Below are 19,682 nucleotides of genomic sequence, written 5' to 3' on the forward strand. Positions count from 1 at the left end.
TACACAGTGTCACAAAATTAGCAGTGGCCTTCTCATTCGTAGCACTTAAGAGGACATTAAGAAAATACAATCTGATGTACCCTTAATGCAACAGTATTTTCTGACAGTCTCTTGGGAAGTCTTGTAATCGTTACAACTATGTAAACAAACTAATCAATTCGATCTGCCTGTTTCTCTTGCCTTCTGTAATATCCAGGAGTCCATTCTAGTATAACAACTTCTCGACGACATTGTCAATTAATTTATTCTAAGTTATAGCAGCTCAACATGTTGGTGCCTGTGTTCTAATCCATTCAGAATTGCAAGATCCATGTCCTTGAACTCTTTCGACTACAAAGACAAGAATCATTGCTAGGAATGGACTTTTCAATCCCAATTGGCCTTGTTCAAAATTTCCAATCCCATGATGTATATCTTCTATTATTCCTAAGCTGTTCCCAGCAATGTAAGTCAGAACTGTTGATATTAGAACCTGGAAATTGAGATGTTACGATGATTGAACTTCCAGCAGAATACACACTGATTAAGGATCAATTTCATCTTCTTCAGGCTCTGTACTTGCAAATCTTAAAGCTTCGATTGTAAGGAGGCAAGAAAAGGTGTTGTGCTGGCCACTGAGCAACAGCAGTTGTGTTGATCTTATATTAATTTTTTAGAAAGGCTTTTGTCATCTGATCTCTGCTTTTTGTAAGAAAGAATTATGTAAACTAACATTTAACAGTTTTGTAATATCGTTAAAAAATAAGTCAAGTATATATAAAAAATTATATTATATTAGGAATGTAGTAAATCTATTTTTATATTGATAAATGAATTGAAAAATTCTTTCGTTATTTAATACATGTTTTTTTAATAGAGAGCATCACTCTTCTAGTTTGTAAAATGCATCGTAATAAAATACACAATAAAATGTATGTAAAGTTCTATTTTATAATACATGTGGTACACAGACACCAGCGCATTTCAATATGATTACAAATAATACTGTTGGAAACTATTAACTGAAAACTTTTGTTCCAATGCATCAAAGTAAACAATTAAAAAATCCCGGACATTCACGTGACTAGAAATTATACTTAGTTCTCTACACGGTAAAATAATTACTTGGTTCCAAATTTACGTATAATTATCTGCAACTGTAATTCTTTTTAAAAAATAATGCATTCTCCTTTGAATTAGGTTCGTCCTATCCCTCAAATAATTTTACATTGTTCGCGTTGCCTTTGTTAATCGCGATAAATTAAGATCTATATTTTTTGATCAGAATCAAGCGCAAGCTCTCCAATTCCATCATACAATTAATTATAAGCTTTGTTTTGTTTGTGTATAAGTAGAAGTACAAAAGTAAAGATAATTGGCAATGTTTTATTAGAACTGGCATGTAATAATGACACACAGATATTATTTGCATAAGATACGTGGTAACTCTTTTTAATTTTATGCGTCTTGCATAATTTAGAGATTTTTCTCAATATTTTCTTGAACCTCACTCACAAGGAGAAATCCCCAAGTGTAACTCTGACGTTTCCACCAGCCTTTGCACAATAGTAGAGCTTTAAATACTGAAGCTAATGGTACCTGCTTTTGAGGTCAGGCAGTTAATGATCTTTAAGATATTTAATGTAAATGTTCGGCACAGGCTGCTGGAGGAAAAACGTCGTTACATTCTATATGTATGTAATATCGGTTACGTAACTTTGATGTCACATATTTCAAAAAATATTAACCGTGCGTCCCCCAAAACGAGTACCATTAGCTTCAGTATTTGGAGCTTTACTATTGTGTAAAGGCTAATCAAAAAGTATGAGTTACACTTGGGGACCTCTATGCGAGTAACGTCTCCAGCACTTTTCTATTTTCTCTGAGCTTCGTATCAAACGCATTCTTATAGAAAGAATGCATACTAGATATTGTGCTGATTATACACAATGAGAGAAACAAGTATTCATACACCACTCACTTTCATTTTCAATTGTACGCATTGTTTCTCACACAGTTGAAGATATTTATCGGTCCATCTCATAGGAATTCAGCTGTCTAAATAAAGACTGTCGCAATTTAATTTTAACTCAGATGAGATGATAAGACATTGTACTAACAATTGGAAACAATAGAAAGAGATGTATGAACAAATTATCTTCCTCTTTCTTTATTTGACTAGCAACGGCGATACTAGTTAACATTAAAGTACCACGTTGAAACAACACTCCGCAGCGTGTCTGAACTTCGTTCACCTCGTGCTCGATTTCTTTTTGTCAGCGCTATTCCTCGATCTTTATAAAATTTGTGCCTTTAGAAAAATGGAAGTGTATCGATAGAATACAAACGGTAGAACTTGTTATTCGTATAGGGAGACAATGCTTTCTCTATCTGTTTCTTTTTTACTCTCTCTCTCTCTCTTTCTCTTTTCTGTAATCTTTCGATACCGCAATCTTCATATTTATACAAATTTCCTTGTACGATTAGTTCAGTAGATTTCATGGATCGATTCTAATCGTTTCAAATCAATTTTCTTCTGAGGAAATGGATTGCATTCTTTGTCGTTTCAAAATGTTATAAAATACTTGTTCCAAGAACGCGCATATTTTTGTTTTAATTTTACTTCTGCCTTCACAATTAATTTTACAGACACGTTCACGATATATACATACACAGGTATACAAGGTGTTTCAGCATAGGTAATTTTAAACGGTGATTCTACATGCAAAGATAAGTCATGAGTCTTTGTACTCAAATTATTAATCTACACGATAACAATTTGAGAACGAGGCTGAAATTTTATTTCAGTTTGTAGAACCACCTTCTGAAGTGTCTATCACATGTTGTTGAACATCTTGTATATGCATATATCAACTCTGTGAACAAATGAGTGTATTCCACATTTATTACATTGCTTACTGTATTTTACTGCTGGTTTTAGAGTCTATGGTTTCGTTTTAACCAACTTACAGTTATGCCATAACACTTTTACGTAATTAAAGGTATTGTCTATTATAAAGTTACGAGTTTTACACCTGCATAGGCAGCGGATCACAACGCGGTGCACTGCAATTGCATGTCCCTCCCTTCAGGAATCGTAATCCATATTATATGCTTGGCTCTTTCTTTTCCTTTTCATTTCTAAACCGTTGAAATTCCGCCGATTCTACAAAATGGAAAAATAAAAGACTTGTCCATTTCACGATGCAATAATAAATTATATACCTTCGATATTCCTTAGAATCAATTACACCGCGTATTATTATTGCATTATGTACACGACACGTTACCGTAAAGAAAGAAACAAACGTTTTATCGAACAGCTATTCCAAGTAAAACGTAATATAAAAAGAGCAGTATAAATAATACACGGTATATTTTTCATGTGTACACACACATATACATACATATATGTATACATATATGTATTTCTTCTTTGGTTGGTAAATCTGATAAATATTCAATCTTATATTTTTCCATTAACAATATTGACATTTTGTATATTATTCTACTATAATTTAAAATAAATATTAACAATTAACCGTCTAATACAGTCAGATACGAGAACCGCCGTAATCGTTCTGATAGGGAAATCAATTGTCTAATACTATTAACATTCTTCTCTATATGTATGTATAATTGTCAATGACCAACGCAAATTTATTCATCATAAATTTGTTAAAATAGGAAAGAAAGTAATCACAGATTGCATCTTAAATAAATTTCGCTGCGCACACGTTCACGTGCACAGAAGCTTTTATCAATTTTTGTTTAAAAATTAATAATATATAGGTGTATCGAGTATGCAACATACAAAAAGACTGTACACATTGCTCTCAGACATATAGAACACCAAGATACACGCAACGCAGAGAAACGCCAGAAAATTATCGAAATTTAGAGACACACAGAGAACACGTTTGCACTGTTCTAACTTGGTTCCCCAATGTTTGGTAAATTTTTGGGGTAGACAACTACCACAAACCTGTCGATGAAGCAAAGCAGGCCGATTTTCCATAGGAATTATGCTAGATTATTGTGTGTGACGGTTTCTATCATAAGTCAGAAGTACGCAGAGGGACGTGATTTCGTAGGATCGACAGGGATGTACCAAGTGGTTCACCAACAAAGAGAAATAATCACCGTAGAGAAAAAAATAAGGGGACCGGACGTCGTAAACTGAAATGCAGCGATCAGAGTTTCTTCCTGTGTTGGTCGAAATGCAAGAGAGCCCAAGATATATCACGCGAGAACGGAACGAAATGCATGTTCAGGTTTACCTTGGGGAAAAGGTTCAGGTAAAGACATGGAGAGGATACCCGTGATTATGTACATTCGAGTTGTACCCACCCTCGATCCGGTCACTTAAACGAAACCGTAGAATATACCGCTAAATTAGGTGCTGCTCTCGGCGGACAGCTGGGAGCGCAGTGACGAATAACAACCCTGACACACTCTAACAGGCTTCAGTATTCCTAGCCTCGAGATTTTCGATTCGAATCGGCTGCATCTGAAACAGTGGCAGAATTCGTTGAAATCGGTCTTTGAATGGACCAGCAAATTAGATTATTATCAATAGTATGATTCACATAAACGACTCACTTTGAACAAAACACTTGTCCACAATTGCGACAGTGGTGTCTTCTCTCGTACAGATTAAATCTAACTCCGCAACCAACGCAAGAGTCGGCGCCTTCATCCTTTAGCCAGTGATCGGCAACTGTGCGACCCGGTTGCTCGCACACGCTCCACGAAAACACCCTTCCTCTTGTGTCTCCTACGTACACTGTTCTGTGATCTCTGAAATTTCATTTACCATAAACTATTCAATCCTTCTACCGACAATTCATATTGTAAATAAAGACCCAGCGTCGACTGAACGAGCTATAAACATTTTTCTCTGTTTCTGTACTTTATCTTACTTCTAGGGATTAAGAGATAGGCATTAGGTAAATCTTGTTGAATAGAAAATCTTGAAAGAGTATGTTTTAGAATAATAATTTACCTCGAAACTGCGAGGGCCGTTATAGACGCCGGTTCTGCGTTGTCCTTCCGATCATATGCAGTGTGCATTGTTAATTTACTTCTAAACACTAATTGCCGCTGCCACTTGAAACCATCTCTTAAGACGTTCTGTGGATTAATCCTCTTAGGCTTAGTGTCAGCTTCTGTGACCATCACAAAGCTGTCCGTCAAGCTTGTATCGCTTTTACTGGCTCGCAGGGCGCCCTCAGAATCCCCTCCAGTAGTGCTAGATAATTCGCTACGAAATGAATCGTTTAAACATCATATTCTCGATTCAGAGTCACACGAGTTGACCAGAATTTATTACCTAGTTTGTGTACCCTCACTGTCTGCACGACCTCCACCCTCGCTCTTTCTAAACATAGGATTTCCGCGACTTTTTCTTCGGAGAACGACAGTATGTGTGCTGTTATTCTGTGGCGATGGTTTGTTGCTAGAACCATTGCTCGACTCGTTGTCCGAGCATTCTTCCTTCTCCTCGTGCAATCTCAAAGCTTCTTTCGATGTTTCTGCCTCTGAGAGACTACTTTCTGATCCACTTTTCGCGAGCATACCTGCAAGATCGAATAAAGAAGCGTAACATACAGAATGACACCTATATTATATTTCCACAATTATTTACCTGAACCTTCCTGAGATATACTCATTTGCTTAACCAGTTCGTGTACTCGTTTCTTGGTGCTTTCACTTTGATTCTCAGCCTTGCTGGACTTTGTGTTCTTTTCTTTGGTAGCAGTGACTTCCTCTGGCTTATCCTCCTCTGCAGGCACTTGCACGTAATCCATTGACCACATCTGTGCAAACGATTTGTCTCCGTTAATCGTTTATAATGATTTTATTCGAATGAATAGTAAAATTCTTACACGAGCTACACCGTCTGTCGAACCTGTCATTATAACATTCTGCGAGTCCCATTCATGTGTCTGGCTAAAAGCTACGCATAAAATTTGTTGCATTCTATCAGCTCTGCCAACACATGTGTTCACACTAGCTAATTCCTCGCCGTTTATGCTCCACACGTGTAGCCATGTGGCTGCACAAGTTGCTATGTCTCCCTAGAAACAGAACATTTCGTTAGAAATCATAAATATGAAAGATACCGCTAGATTACTAATGGCATCGATCACATTGAACTTACTGTTAATTCGTTTATAGCTACCGCAGCCACGGGACCCGCGTGTCCTCTTAATTGACGGACAAACAAGCACCGAGACAAGTCCCATATAATCGCCGTACCGTCTCGAGATCCCGATACTATCACGTTGTAAGCTGGGCTGGATGACAAACACGTGACAGCGTCGGTGTGACCATAGAGACACTGTTTAATGGACAGTTGCCTCTTGGTATACTCCCAAACGGTTACAACCTGTTAAAATATGGAAGCCATGAAAGTCTGATCTATAAAGGCTGAATTTAATCATGATAATGCACTTACGGAGCTTGTGCCAGCGGTTACTATCAGTTTGGAAGACGGACAAACACAAGCAACTATCTCCCCGCTACTCTGCATCATGGCCTCGCAAACGAACATCGCTTTGTCGCTATCATAATTCCCTATTCTGAGCGAGTGATCTGCAAAACCCCATGCAACGTATTTGTTGTACGACGGCGGAATCAGCGTCTTGTTTTGTTCGACAGCCAACACTGCTTTGTCCACGTGGAGTATTTGGCCGACAGGGCCTTTCAATTCTAATAAATAAACGACATACAAACGTGTGACCTAACTAGGAAACAAATCGTGAAGATGTAAGCGCAAACCTTTGATAGGCTGCAACGATGGTTTCAAATTGTCAAGGTTGTGGAAGAACAATTTATCGGATGTGGTGATACTTAAGCCTGGAGTAATTGGTCCAGGATCAATGACACTGGTTCGCTGAGTCATCTTTTTAGCCGGATGCGGTTTTTTGAACAATTGCTTCGGTATCTGACCAAAATTGTTGATGAATCCAATTGTTGCGTTCTTTTTCAGGGGATCATCGATACTAGAATATATGTATTAAGAGTAGGTTTGCCAAAATGAAATTACTGTTAAAGAATTGTCGTCTAACAATGATGAAATTTTACTTGTAAATGTCAACGTTGCCTTCGTAGAATAAGTGATGGAACACGTTCACTGCTTCAACCGCAGCGGGACCATTTTGTTTGCAACCAAATATTAAATCGATCCATTGATGCAAATGTTGTGACACATAATCGCATTCCAGTGCAAGTCGATGCACACGTATGAATTCCCGGGGATCCTGCTTAGCCCATGGTGGAAGTACAATATCTCCCAATTGTACACCACTTTGTTTAGAACCTGAGGAAATCATTTCAAGTCTTAGTTTTATTGGTTTCATGAAGAACATAATAGAACGCTACACTTACCTAAGTCAAAATGATTCGAATTAACAAGAAATTCTGGGAGATAGAAGAATTCTGGTATAAGCTCTTTTACATCGGCCATGTTATGTTTAGAAGCTGATAGCCAAGCCTCCTTTATGCTATTAAACATTCTGTCTGCCAAATCAAAATGTCCACCCTACAAAAATATATTATTATATATTATACTTCAATCTATCATTTATAATAAAAAGTGTATGTTCAGTGGTTAGTTTTACGTACCTGTAGCCTGAGAAAATGTTGTGTAAAAGGTTCCATCCTCACCAAATAGGAACATACTATCATGGCGGAAGAGTAATGTGTTCCATAATGATAAGGCGGAGTTTCACCGTGCGGATCATCCCATTCTTTATATCTAATAAAATGTAAACTGAAATTTAATTTTCCTATTCAGTAAGAATCATCGTAAATTTAATGTACCTTTTCTTGAACTGCAGTAATCGTTCTGGGCTCTGCGCGCCCATGGGTTTACCGAAGTCCCTAAACGTCACTGGATCAGTCAAGTCCAATTCTTCGCTATCATAGTCGGCCAATATCCATGGAAATATTGGATACTGCATCAAATCGTTATAACTGCGACCAGCCAAAGTGTTCAGATGCATCAAGTATTGGAAATTCGATATTTCGCCCCTCTGAAAGTGTAAATATACTTTTCGTAAATACCACTCGTACATATATAAAATACTTTCTTGAAAAAAAATACATTATAAATTTATAATACTCACCACCCATCGTTGGGTAACCGAGGTTTCACCGATTAGATTTGAAAGTAGGCCTGTAGCCTGTTCCACGTTAGCAGTTCTCCTTTGACCAGCCACTGATTGCTGTGCACTATCAGCTATTGCTGTTGCGAATGTCATAAATCTCTGATAGACCTTATTCCTCACTTTAAGTGGGAAAGCTAACAAATAGTTCCTACCGTCCCCGCTAAACACTTCTAGTGCCATCGGTTGCAACAAGTATCTTCTTTTATGTACCTCCCTGTAACAATGCAATAAGTAAATCTGTCGTCCTCGTTTTATAGAAATTATATATAAGTATCCTTTCTACAGGAAAAAAGATTTGTTACCTAATATCTTCATAATTGAACTTCGAGCACTGCCTCATCGCTCTAGACCTTCTAGGAGACCCAGGTGAGGGCAAGATAGGTTCATAAGCTTCTGGCAAACTCTCGATGTCTCTAATTTCTCTGGATTTCAATAGTGTAAATCCGTCAATCACATAGAAGTGTTCTTTTCCAAACAGTAATAGACCTTCCGTTGTGTCTAAACCTTGAATCCTAGCGCACCTGAACATGTGACTTATCTGAAAACACAAGGCAATTAATCTCTGAAATGTTCAGTAATCTTAACAACGTCTACGGGGATCGCACCTTTTCGTGTTCCTCTAATAGTCGTATCAAAGTTTGATTGTCTGGAACAGTCTGATTATTTTCCTCCTCCTGTTCGTTATCTTCTGTCACTTCGTCGGGTTCACTGGCGTGACGTTCTAATGTGCAGGGCACCATGGGAGGTTCGCTTTCCGTGGAAGCCTCATTAACGTTCAACGGGGTGTCATCGATAACAGGATCTCGTTCACGTTCAAACATACCCGAAGAATTGCCAAGTTGTTTCAAGTAATACTCTTTGCTGTCCGTGCTCGTCGCAACTTTGTACTTCAATTGTTTCTACAAGTAGAACACGCATGGAACAGAGTCCATTGATTTCGACCATTTCGTGACAGACATAACTTACGTTATCGGGATGCTCTAATTCAGGTCGGTAAGGATAATGTATGTAAAACAGCTCGTTCTTCATCATCTTCTTCCGCATTCTGCATGGGCCCTCAGTCATGTCTAACATCCATTTATCCAGCCTAGTGGCTGTAGGTGGACCCCATAGACCGCGTTCCCTAGTTAATTCAGTCTCCGTTTGCAGCCATTCCTATAATAAATTAATTAACAAAATTAATTTATCTGCTGAAATATTTTTTCATCGAACTACTTACTTGGTAGACATATCTTTGAGTATGCTGATTGGTTTGTATATATTGCAATCTCTTCGCCGCAGCCAATTCGCGTACTAGTGCAACGTGTTGCTCTGTCCATTGCGCGACAGTATTTTGGTGCAAACGCAATCTAACACGCACAGACTCCTCTTTCCTCACTTTCGTTCTGCTTGCCAGTCTCGTTAAGCCTCCAGTGACCTTTTGAATTTTCTAGAAGGTAACATAATTATTTGTTACGTTTCCTTGTCCTCGTTAATAATGTTACAACCATGAAGCGAACACTCACCGACTGTATCTGATTGTGCAGTTCCCAAGGCACCCTGTACGAAGCTTTCCTTTCCATAACAACGTAATTCATCCAAAGCCTGGTGGCAGCTTCGTTCAGCTGATCCCTTACCAGAGACAGTTCCGGTACACGCTCGTGTCCTACAGGCGCTGGAAGTGTTATTTTAAAAACTTCTTCTATGGCAGGTTTCTTACATACGTATAACTCTTCCCAAACTCTCATCGCAGCGACAGCCATCAAGTTGTGTCCCTGATGCGACGTTAGTCTGTCGTCGCTGGCTTCAACTTGCGGATTCAAATGCCACGTGGTCTTGAAGTTTGTGTCTAGCATGATCTTTACGTCAGCCGTAAGTTGTAAAAGACAGTAAGTCAAGCAACCAATAAATTCCAATTCGTGATTACCAGCGCCAAAGACCAACAGTCTGTAAGAATACGATTACAGTGAATTTTTGTAATTTAAAATAAGATATGCTTGTGAACACCTGTTCTACCTATGCGTTGTGAGTTTGTGCAACGCTTCCAACACAGCCATTTGATCAGCAATTGAGTCCGTTGATCGGGATAACAGGAACAGAATCGTTCTGTTCAAACAATGATGCAAACCTTCCATGTTAACGGCACCAGGCCGCCTCTTAGCTTGTCCAATTAATTTCACAATAAAATCGAATACCTCGTGGGGATCTTTCGTCAGAGCACCTATATCGAAGATACAAATAAGAAGTCATTCACTAAGAAGCTTGCGGATAAGAACATTTTTAAAATAATTAATAAAATTACTGAAATCCACCTTGCCATAGTTTGTCTACTATTCTGGCGGCGACATAGCACACATTGTTAGTGATATTATTGACTGAACCCCCTGGAACTACTGGTAACGCTGCTTGCTCTCCAATCAGAACGTCCGCAGCCAACAGGTGTTCCATTAGGATAGACAGAACTTCCGTTTGATAACGCGTCTGTTGACCAGTGGACGCATGCTCTGGCCACGCTTCCAAAACCAAATCGATGGCTGGCGGAGACTTTGCAGTGACTGGTAGAGAAAGGGAGTCTACCACAATGACCCTCAAGAAGTCCATGACGAATTTCTTTGCTGGGTGATTTGTTAAACCGACGTCCTTTGACGGAGATCTCACTAATACTGGTTCTTGCTGTAATAACAAAATTTCGTTGTAATATGTTTACCTTTAAAATTGCTACTAATCTATAAACTTTACCTCGTCTGCCGGAGTACTAGCTCCGCTACTATCTTGGCTAGAACTCGTAGGTTTTGGGAACAATGCGCCAGCCAACGCGCCCAGCACTTCCGCCGACATGAACACTTGCATGAAGTCTGTGAAGTTGTGATACAGGAAGAACAGGAACTGTATTATTGTCACTGGATAGTCACTTAACCAGTCAGGCAGAGATTCAGGACTGCAAAGCAAGTATCATTGTATCACGAGTGAATTAAGAATCCTGTAAAAAAATTTAATGAATAAAATACTCACTTAATTGAGTAGTTATTAAGCATTGTTCGCACCATGGCCAGCAGAGTGACTACAGCTTCAGGGCAGAGATTAATTCTACTCGCAAAAGATGATAGCGTGTGATTTGCTGGTACACCGAACAAGAAGTTCCACACGTTATCCAAGTCAAGCTGTCACATAAAATATAACAGCGCGTTACATTTGCGGTTCATTCAAACATTAGTCAAATAAAAATATATTCTGCGAAAATACCGAACTTTTAAAATGACTTTTGAATCGGTAGGCAATAATTTAACAGGTTGTCCCATCATGAGGGCGATAAAGAGGAAATATAATTCTGGTACGAGGTCCACATGCTGTGGCAATAGCCATCCTAAATGTTGAAATCCTGGTACATGAAGACTAGATGGTTTAGTCTCACCACCCGACATTTGCTGATGACAACCTGAAACAGCATTGAGGATATGAACAACAATGATATCACTGTTAAGTAAAATTATTCCGTTTTAATAAATATACCAAGTGCGAGTGCCATTTTATTATGGTCCGTGTGTCGTAGCCAACCACCATTGCTGGTTCCTTCTTTAAATTTCTGTAATATTGGTTGCACTGAACAGACGGCTACCAATATTCGCAATCCCCATATCACTGTTGTACTGTGGAGACCAGATTGAAGAAACAGTAATATCCAATCTAGGCCTAATACTTTAGATAGTTCTTCACACATACTGCAAGAAGATTTTTGATTTATATGTAGAAGTTATTTAGGTTTAAAATGGTTTAAAATTGTATCTCTGACACTCACTTTACATTCACTTTGGGTCCATTAAACAACAAAGAATGTAAGAGCTGCAAGCAACGGTTTCGCAGAAGTATATGCTCTCCCTCTCCTTCTTTATTACCTTCGCTTTCTCGAAGAATTAAATGCTTCTCCGAACTCTGGGGTAATGTAGCCACAATGAATTGACCAAACCTGCAGAAACGAATATTTTCATGAATGTGTGTGCTTATAAATAATAAAATTTGTAAACGTATAAAGATTACCAGAGCAAATCAGCTTGTCTAGGCTGACTCAATAAAATGCTAAGTAACGCGAGCAAAATCTGTCGCGTGGTACTTTGTTTGACGTCGCTTAAGATGTGCAACAATTTATGCACTAATTGCAAATCCCTCATCAAACGTAAATTTGTCCTCTTCTCGCTCGACTCTGCTATCAATTCATACAAATGTTCTAAGAGCGATCTTAATAGTTCTCCTGGTGCTTCGTGCCAAACCTAAACATTAAAAGTTATTTTAAAAGTCTTCTAAAAAATATTGTGATGAACCCCATGGAATGAACCGTACTTGTAAATCACAAAGGAGATCTTGAAATGCTGTAACATTCGGTATCGCGCTCGTCTCCCTGCCACTGTCAACCGTGCCTACAAGACTGAATGTCAAGTGTAAAATATGACTGTTTAAAAGAGGGCATTTTCTCCGTAGCAGCATTGCCAAAGTTTGATAGCCTCTTCGACGATCCATTTCCTGCTGAGCTGCCTGATTCGATCTTACAACGCAAACTAATGCTTTAACGGCAGCGTACAGGGATTCGACGTCTTGAGCCATGGCTATTAGACCTGCCGGTATAAATAATTAATTAGTATTACTCTTAAACGAGTACTTAGTATCGTTGAAACGGAGCATCTTCAAACTAGCAACAAGGTCACCTAGCAATACGGAACATCCTCCGACATTGTCGATCATTGTAGCCACAGGTCGAGGACTAAAAACTCGAACGCCAAGGTAACCAACAACCACGCCTCCTAGCGCCCTTGCTGGACCACTAAGGTGTCCTGAAGAATTATGAAGGACTCTAATTGGCGTAGCATTTTCGTGTGACGACATCCCAAGCTATCGAAAAACAGTTCGATCAGTAAATAAAAATGTTCTAAAAGAGAAACTACTGATCGTTCACTCATTATCGATAGAAAATAAAGCATACCTGTTTAGCAATTGATTTATTATCGGCCCGACTGTAGACTTTTCTAATTTTAGCTAACGTTAATTGCGACATCGCTTTAGCATTCAATCCAAACACAACTTTCTCTTCCGCAACGAGAGGCGTCAAAGGTTCTTGTGCTACAATGAAGATAGCATATTTTGCTTCAATTATCGGTACATATGTCTAATCTTAATCGTGTAAATTTGACATATTGTTTGAATACCTGATAATTGCGGAGATTGTAGACTGCCCATATAATGCGGTCCCAATTTAAACAGCGTTGCTATGCTCTGTGAATTAAAGACCTCTTCCACCAAGTGACACGGCCCTTGCTTCCAGGCTAATCGGGAATATCGTCGCCAACAAGGCGGTGTACCTATGTATCCATAAACCGGTGATGCTACAGTCAAATTAGCTACTCCTCCTCCAGGAACTTGCGTGATGTAATGAAGCTTTTGACTGTGAATATGTTGACCATCCAGATATAACGAAAAGCTCGAGTTTTTTAATACAGCACGGTTCAGTACTATGGCTATATGATGCCATTGTCCTTCGTGGAGCAAATCAGGACACCAAACTCTTGCCCCGCACTCACCGGTGCCTTCTGGTTCCCATTCGCCTACGTCTAAGCGAGCAACAATATGATTTTAATTATCTACATTTCTTATACTACCTATTGCATCAATGGAGCTTACTTTGCGACATTGGTGTTTCCTGTGTTGATACAATAATAGCTTTATCTCTAGCACTAAGGACTGCAGTCAGACAAATCAGATCTCTTGCTGATTGCGGAATTCGAACTAACGTCAATAATCGTACGCAATGGGGGTCGGTTCTAGGATCGCTGAATTTATCAACGCATATCCAGGTACTGTAAGTGAGCCCGGTCTGCGGAGGAAATAGTCTGTCCCCTGAAAATTATACATTTAATTAATTCATTTGTTATCGTAATTCTACACAACTGTGCCATAGATAGTAGACATTTACCTGAACCAATTCCACCGAGTACACTGCTATCAGCAGCCACCACCGTAGGTGGGGTTGTACTCTGCGGTGCAACGCTTGGTAAGTACAAACAAGCAAATCCTTCTGCGCTCATATCGAGTTCTACGAAAGGTGGCAGAGTGCATGAACCATGTGCTCGAAAGTCCTTTGGCGTTGTCATTGATACTAAAGTCTTGATACGTGTCAGCGGTACAGGACCTCCCCTAGGTTTATTTGGTTCAATCTCATCGAGTGAGTTGCAACACAATGGATCGCCTAATCGCAAGAACTCTCTGAAAGTAAAAGCGACATGTACAAGAAATTACAGGTGTGTTACACGTAGGTGCACGTTATTGATTCAAATAATAAATTTAATTCTATCTGTACCTCAAATCTCGTGGTTCTAGAGATTGTGCTGCTAATCTTTCTATGATGTATTGTAGCGGTTGATGTAAAGGATGTGTCTCATCCTGCAAAGCAATTCTGCCTACAGACAATAATTCGCCCGCCATTCCAGCGTCGCACATTATCTGTTGATTCCTCTCCGAGCGTACCAAGCTTTTAATGATTTCAGCCACGTACAATTGCAAAGCTAAAGCCATTTGAGTATTTGACGCCTCCGAAATCGATGGAAGCAAGTGCAACATCCCAACAACTATACCGGGATGAACTACTATTGGCTCTGGAGTAGGAGGATTTAGGTTTAATGAGTTTAAGACGCTCCTCTTTCCGCTTCCAGGAGAGTCAAACGATTTTTGTTGCTGAAAGATACAGTATATATGATTTTTGTTTCGTAAATGTAATTGTATCATATTTCAAAATTATGAATTACCTCAACGCTATTTTGTTTATGACTTGGCGACCTCATGCCTAAGCCTGCCAAATTTGGCTTGTCGAACGAGTCCAGTGCTACATCGTACAAAAGTCGTAGCAATAAACACGCGTATGCTAATGTCTTCGGCATGGGATCTGGAAACACAGGTTCCAACACGCTTCCAGTGAATAACGTTAACAACATATTATGATAATTTGTAGTCGGTATCAGGTCAATCTCCATAAGCTTCGTTTGCGTGGAGAAACAACCGAGAAGCCGCAAAGTATCACATAAACTCGACTGGCATATCTGTGGAACGATGATTAGGGCAATTGGTTCGTCAGCGACATTGCTAATTGAAAGATATTTACCTCGTGATGAAAAAATTTCGCATTTGCCGGCTCGAATCTCATAGCTGTACTTATTGTGTGAAATACAACGTGCAAGAGCGTTAACAATTGTGCTTCTTCCTGCGGTGTTCTTTTTATTATATCATTACAGGGCTCGGTGCCCTCCACCCTTTGCGTGCCCAACTGAGCCTCCAGAGACACTAAAACAGACATTACATAGACGAAACCTCCCACTTTACGGAAAACGGTCCTGGTTCGGTGAGATTCCCGTAAACACGCCAATAAAGACTGCAAGAATACAATATTTGATAAATAAGTAAATACAACATTTTATAAATAAATCCAGATACGAACTTTCAGTATGTGTGTCTTCAAAATTAAAGCATTAGAAGGTGCTGAATGCATAACACCCAATAATGTAGCCATGTCATCATCACCCCCTGCGCTAAGTATCAATTCCCTAACAATACCAAGTGCTTGGTACCGACAGTCCATGTATGGTACAAGATTGTGAGCACAACGTGCACCACCACATTCTCTGAAGACATTAGCATTTTGAACATTGGCTGCTAATAATGTCGTCAAGGCTTCCATTACTAAGGCACCCAATCGTTCATCCTCTGGGCATATTTTATATTCTATAAAAATAATATTATTCAGTTTACATTATAAGATGTTTTCGGGTGATTATAAAAATGGTTGTTGGTTGTACCTGATCCTTGATTGTATGCAGCTTGTTTGTCTTTAAGTAATGTTGCATAGCGGTGAAGACACGTAACAAATACTTCTAACATACCTACTTCTCGGTACACATCCTTAAATATACTGTTGTGCCTACAAGAATAAACGAACATCGATTAGCAAGAAGTTAGTGTTTCAATTTCAATGAGAGATACTATGTACATTACCTCAATATGTTAAGCAGGGTTTCCATACATAATATACTGCAGCTAGTTGAATTATTTGTTTTGAGTAGTATAGATAAAGATATAAGTTCTTTACAAGGCACGAAATTAAGTTGAAACACTATAAATTCCAATAGCTGAAAGAACTTCTCCTGTATTTCCCGGTTTTTTAAATGAATCTTTTCTGCAAATTGAGACAATGTGTTCTGCCCTTCGAGTATAAAATAATTGGCATTATCACTGTGATACACGCTAGATATTGCGTCAAGAATCGTGCAACATAAAAGAGATGAGTTAGACTTCACAAAGACTGATTGTAATACTTGAAATGCTTGGATATTTCGAACACTTCCGCCTACGATTAAAATGAAATTTATTTAATGAAAAGTACTAGAGAATATAGCAACTATTTTACGGTATAAAACTGATACCTCTGTTACTAGGTTGTGGTAAGGTGAAGCCAAGCATTTGAAATAAAGATCCCATACTAGCTTGACTAGGTTTCAATTCAGTATGTCCACACATGGTTAAAGATGCCAACATCAGAACCAAGTTTCGTATTGCATCTTGTGCTTCTGCTCTACTGTCTTGCTCCAATCTCGATGGAGCATGTCTGTAAAGAAATATACGCTTGTCAAATATAAATCAAACGGAATTTTAAAACAATAAATGGTGTACGTTTCTCACTTTAATAAAAATTCTGATAGGAAGATATATCCTTGACAAGCGCGAAAATCATCTAGGAGAGTCTGCGAGACTTCGCTAGAGTCTTTTAAAAAACAAAATACTGTGACAAACATTTCTACTACTTCCAATGGTGCCAGCTCAGGTACACGTTGCATATTATCAACACAATGTGCTATACACCCTTTCTCTGTGAAGAATGAAACGATATCAGTAAATAAAACGTCAAGGTGATTATATCGATGAGTCGAACTTTAATTAATACTTACTATGAATGTAACTCACTACATTTTGGGTAAGTCCATGACGAGACAAAGTCATTAATACTTCTGCTGCGCTTTTACGCCACATCACATTATAGTGAGGGCACCAACTAGTTATTGCTGAGAATAATAAGGTAAGATCATCTTTGCGAGCTAGTTCTTCCGCTGGGTAAGGATGACTGCATAATCTCACCAATAACTGTAATTTAAAACGGATTTATATCTCAAACAAAACGCGCGTTCACAGAGATGTTAAAATATTATTGAAAATAGGTATTAGAGTATTTACTTGCACAAATATTTTTTGTAATAGTATCCTACGTTGCTTTGGAGTAAATTCGCTATTTGCATCTGTAAGATCAGCTTCGTCATCTATCATTTCGGGTAAATCAAAAAATAAATACAGGCATTTCACCAGTGTTGAGGGCACAGAAGCGGTAGTCATTGCCTGATAAGATAATTATGTTAGTAAAGCTTAGATCGATGAAGCGATAAACAATGTATACAGACATTGCCAATACCTGTATTAGAGAAGTATCACCAGCTGCAAGTAAATTTAATGCAGACAACAACATCCAACCATTACTTGATTCTTCGCTATTCTCAATTTCTAAAAATTTTACAATGGCACAACTTGCTGTCTCTGTACTCTGATTGCTTGCCCTTGTCCTGATTTCAGATACCATTAATCTAGACACTTGCTGCGTAAATGCCAAGATATCCCAAAACTTCTCACTCATGTCTCCTGCAGGACTAGATCCAAATACCTGAAAATTAATTGATTTTAATTAACCTTGGACAATTAATTACTCTCTTATAGACTATGGATTTTTAAGCATTTATAGCATATGCAAGCATATATTATAGCGTATGCTTACTTTGCAAAATAATGGCAACATATTGTACAGCTTGTCATCACGTTCAGCATCTGAGAGGGGATGTGCAGGATGGGTATACTCGGAAAAAAGTTTCTTAAGATGCATGAGACCTAGAGCAGTGTGCTGGGGATTTGTGGTCCCCACACAGTCGTCTAAACCACTTGTACTGCTGGAACTCATGCCTCCAACACTGGTAGCCCCCCGTAATTTACGCATTATGTTCATACTTAGAATTTGCTAAAAGAAAGTGAGTAATACAAATTAGTTATGATATACATAAAGCAGTCCTTGAACTTGGTTAAATGAAACATATGGTATTGATACATTCGGAACTTACATTATCCATGTCATGATGGATATTGCATAAATTACAATTGTTACATTTTACTTTTTTCACAAAGTTAAATCTACATTTTCAATGCACTGACAAGATTTGTGAAGTTCGGTAAGGAACAACAATTTGAAATACCTTTTATGTGGTATTCAAGAAATATTTGCCAAGTGCTGAACTCATGATAGAATACGTTAAATTACAGCGATTCAGGATCATTTCCGACATTACAAATTATATAAACACGCGCGTAAGATGCATAGAACGGGAATCCATAACACTATGAATTGCTTGTTCAATAATATCGCACTGATTTTGTACGGTCGAGACGAATTGTAAACAACACGGGAAACTGATAATTCGCGAAGAAACGCATCGAGGCGATGTACAGGTAGAGAGAAACGAAAATGTATGTTGTCACAAGTGTACGATTCAAAATGATCGAAATACTCGGTATCGTACACCACTATGTAACAGATATCTTTTAGAAAACGATCGGTGGATTTCGTCAAGGAGATGATTGCTGCGAAAAGCAACAAAACTTTAACGAACGGTCTTCCGACACATTAGATCGGCGATCGTGCTGTCACTCGAGACTCGAGATGTTAACATATCGAGCAAACGTGTAACATTTGAAAATGGCACGCGTCGTGCTGGGAGACGACTCGTCGAGAATACCAAGTTATTTGGTTCATTGAACACGACCGAATCAATCTGTTCGTGTTCGTGTCACGAGACGTCACGAGAATTCTCGCCTCTCCAATCGGTGACACTGTCTTTCGACGATGGTTCGGCTCAATATTTACGTCTGTCGGCTGTCAAAATGTCAAGTTAGAGTGAGCTGACGTTGGAACCGTCTCCTCGTAACCGCCCACGGATTCTCGCGAGCAACACCAGTCAAACAGCTCGCGGACATTAACTAAACTCACTGAGAACAGATTAATTATTACCTGAAACGCGTCGCAACCCGGATAATTCTACATTTTCTTTCGAAAAATCGCTGTTTCGGCGAGAGTATTTAATAATTCAGTGGCAGCAGCCATCTTCGTGTATTCGACCGATTTCTTCGGTCCACGGCTGACACGATACGTCGATAATCATCACGTGACCGCCAGTAATCACAGATCTATTCGCCTTTTGAATTAAACTTTTATTAACATGCATCAGAGTCGAGCAATATTTAATGATAATTGTCGACTGCAATCGATGATTAAATTTGTAATTTAACTGATATACAACCATAATTGAATGAAGCTTTTTAAACGTAATTGTTAATCGCGGGTCAAGGTAATAAATAGAATGGTAACTAGGCCTTATAAATATGTAGTTTATCTCTAGTTCATTGGTTCTATTATGATAATTCTTGGAC

At 38.7% G+C, this 19,682-nt stretch overlaps 1 protein-coding gene across 2 annotated transcripts; it reads right to left on the reverse strand.

The window, feature by feature from the left end:
* Positions 1 to 1,345: 1,345 nt before the first annotated feature.
* Positions 1,346 to 19,662, reverse strand: bchs (WD repeat and FYVE domain containing 3 bchs). 2 transcript variants are annotated; one of them, XM_076521905.1, is made up of 46 exons: positions 19,264 to 19,662; positions 17,983 to 18,219; positions 17,626 to 17,871; positions 17,394 to 17,552; positions 17,111 to 17,303; positions 16,845 to 17,031; positions 16,589 to 16,770; positions 16,161 to 16,512; positions 15,965 to 16,086; positions 15,607 to 15,890; positions 15,274 to 15,540; positions 14,921 to 15,211; positions 14,476 to 14,849; positions 14,092 to 14,381; positions 13,800 to 14,015; positions 13,328 to 13,729; positions 13,105 to 13,241; positions 12,830 to 13,013; positions 12,468 to 12,739; positions 12,168 to 12,397; positions 11,929 to 12,096; positions 11,643 to 11,851; positions 11,381 to 11,568; positions 11,145 to 11,293; positions 10,872 to 11,070; positions 10,445 to 10,805; positions 10,149 to 10,353; positions 9,659 to 10,079; positions 9,373 to 9,582; positions 9,120 to 9,308; positions 8,759 to 9,052; positions 8,456 to 8,691; positions 8,112 to 8,367; positions 7,807 to 8,018; positions 7,609 to 7,741; positions 7,372 to 7,525; positions 7,069 to 7,303; positions 6,763 to 6,986; positions 6,440 to 6,693; positions 6,143 to 6,370; positions 5,868 to 6,059; positions 5,627 to 5,798; positions 5,312 to 5,558; positions 4,985 to 5,242; positions 4,582 to 4,779; positions 1,346 to 4,489 (listed from the first exon to the last, which is right to left on the reverse strand). In XM_076521905.1, the coding sequence occupies exons 2-46, from the start codon at positions 18,205 to 18,207 to the stop codon at positions 4,375 to 4,377; spliced, it is 10,320 nt and encodes a 3,439-aa protein (XP_076378020.1). In that variant the 5' UTR covers positions 18,208 to 18,219; positions 19,264 to 19,662; the 3' UTR covers positions 1,346 to 4,374. The 2 variants fall into 2 exon arrangements, with proteins under 2 accessions (XP_076378020.1, XP_033338413.2); XM_033482522.2 differs by having other exon boundaries at positions 18,320 to 19,662.
* Between the last annotated feature and the right edge of the window lie 20 nt (positions 19,663 to 19,682).

The sequence above is a fragment of the Megalopta genalis genome, chromosome 5 (genome assembly GCF_051020955.1).
Source record: "Megalopta genalis isolate 19385.01 chromosome 5, iyMegGena1_principal, whole genome shotgun sequence".
Lineage (NCBI taxonomy): Eukaryota > Metazoa > Arthropoda > Insecta > Hymenoptera > Halictidae > Megalopta > Megalopta genalis.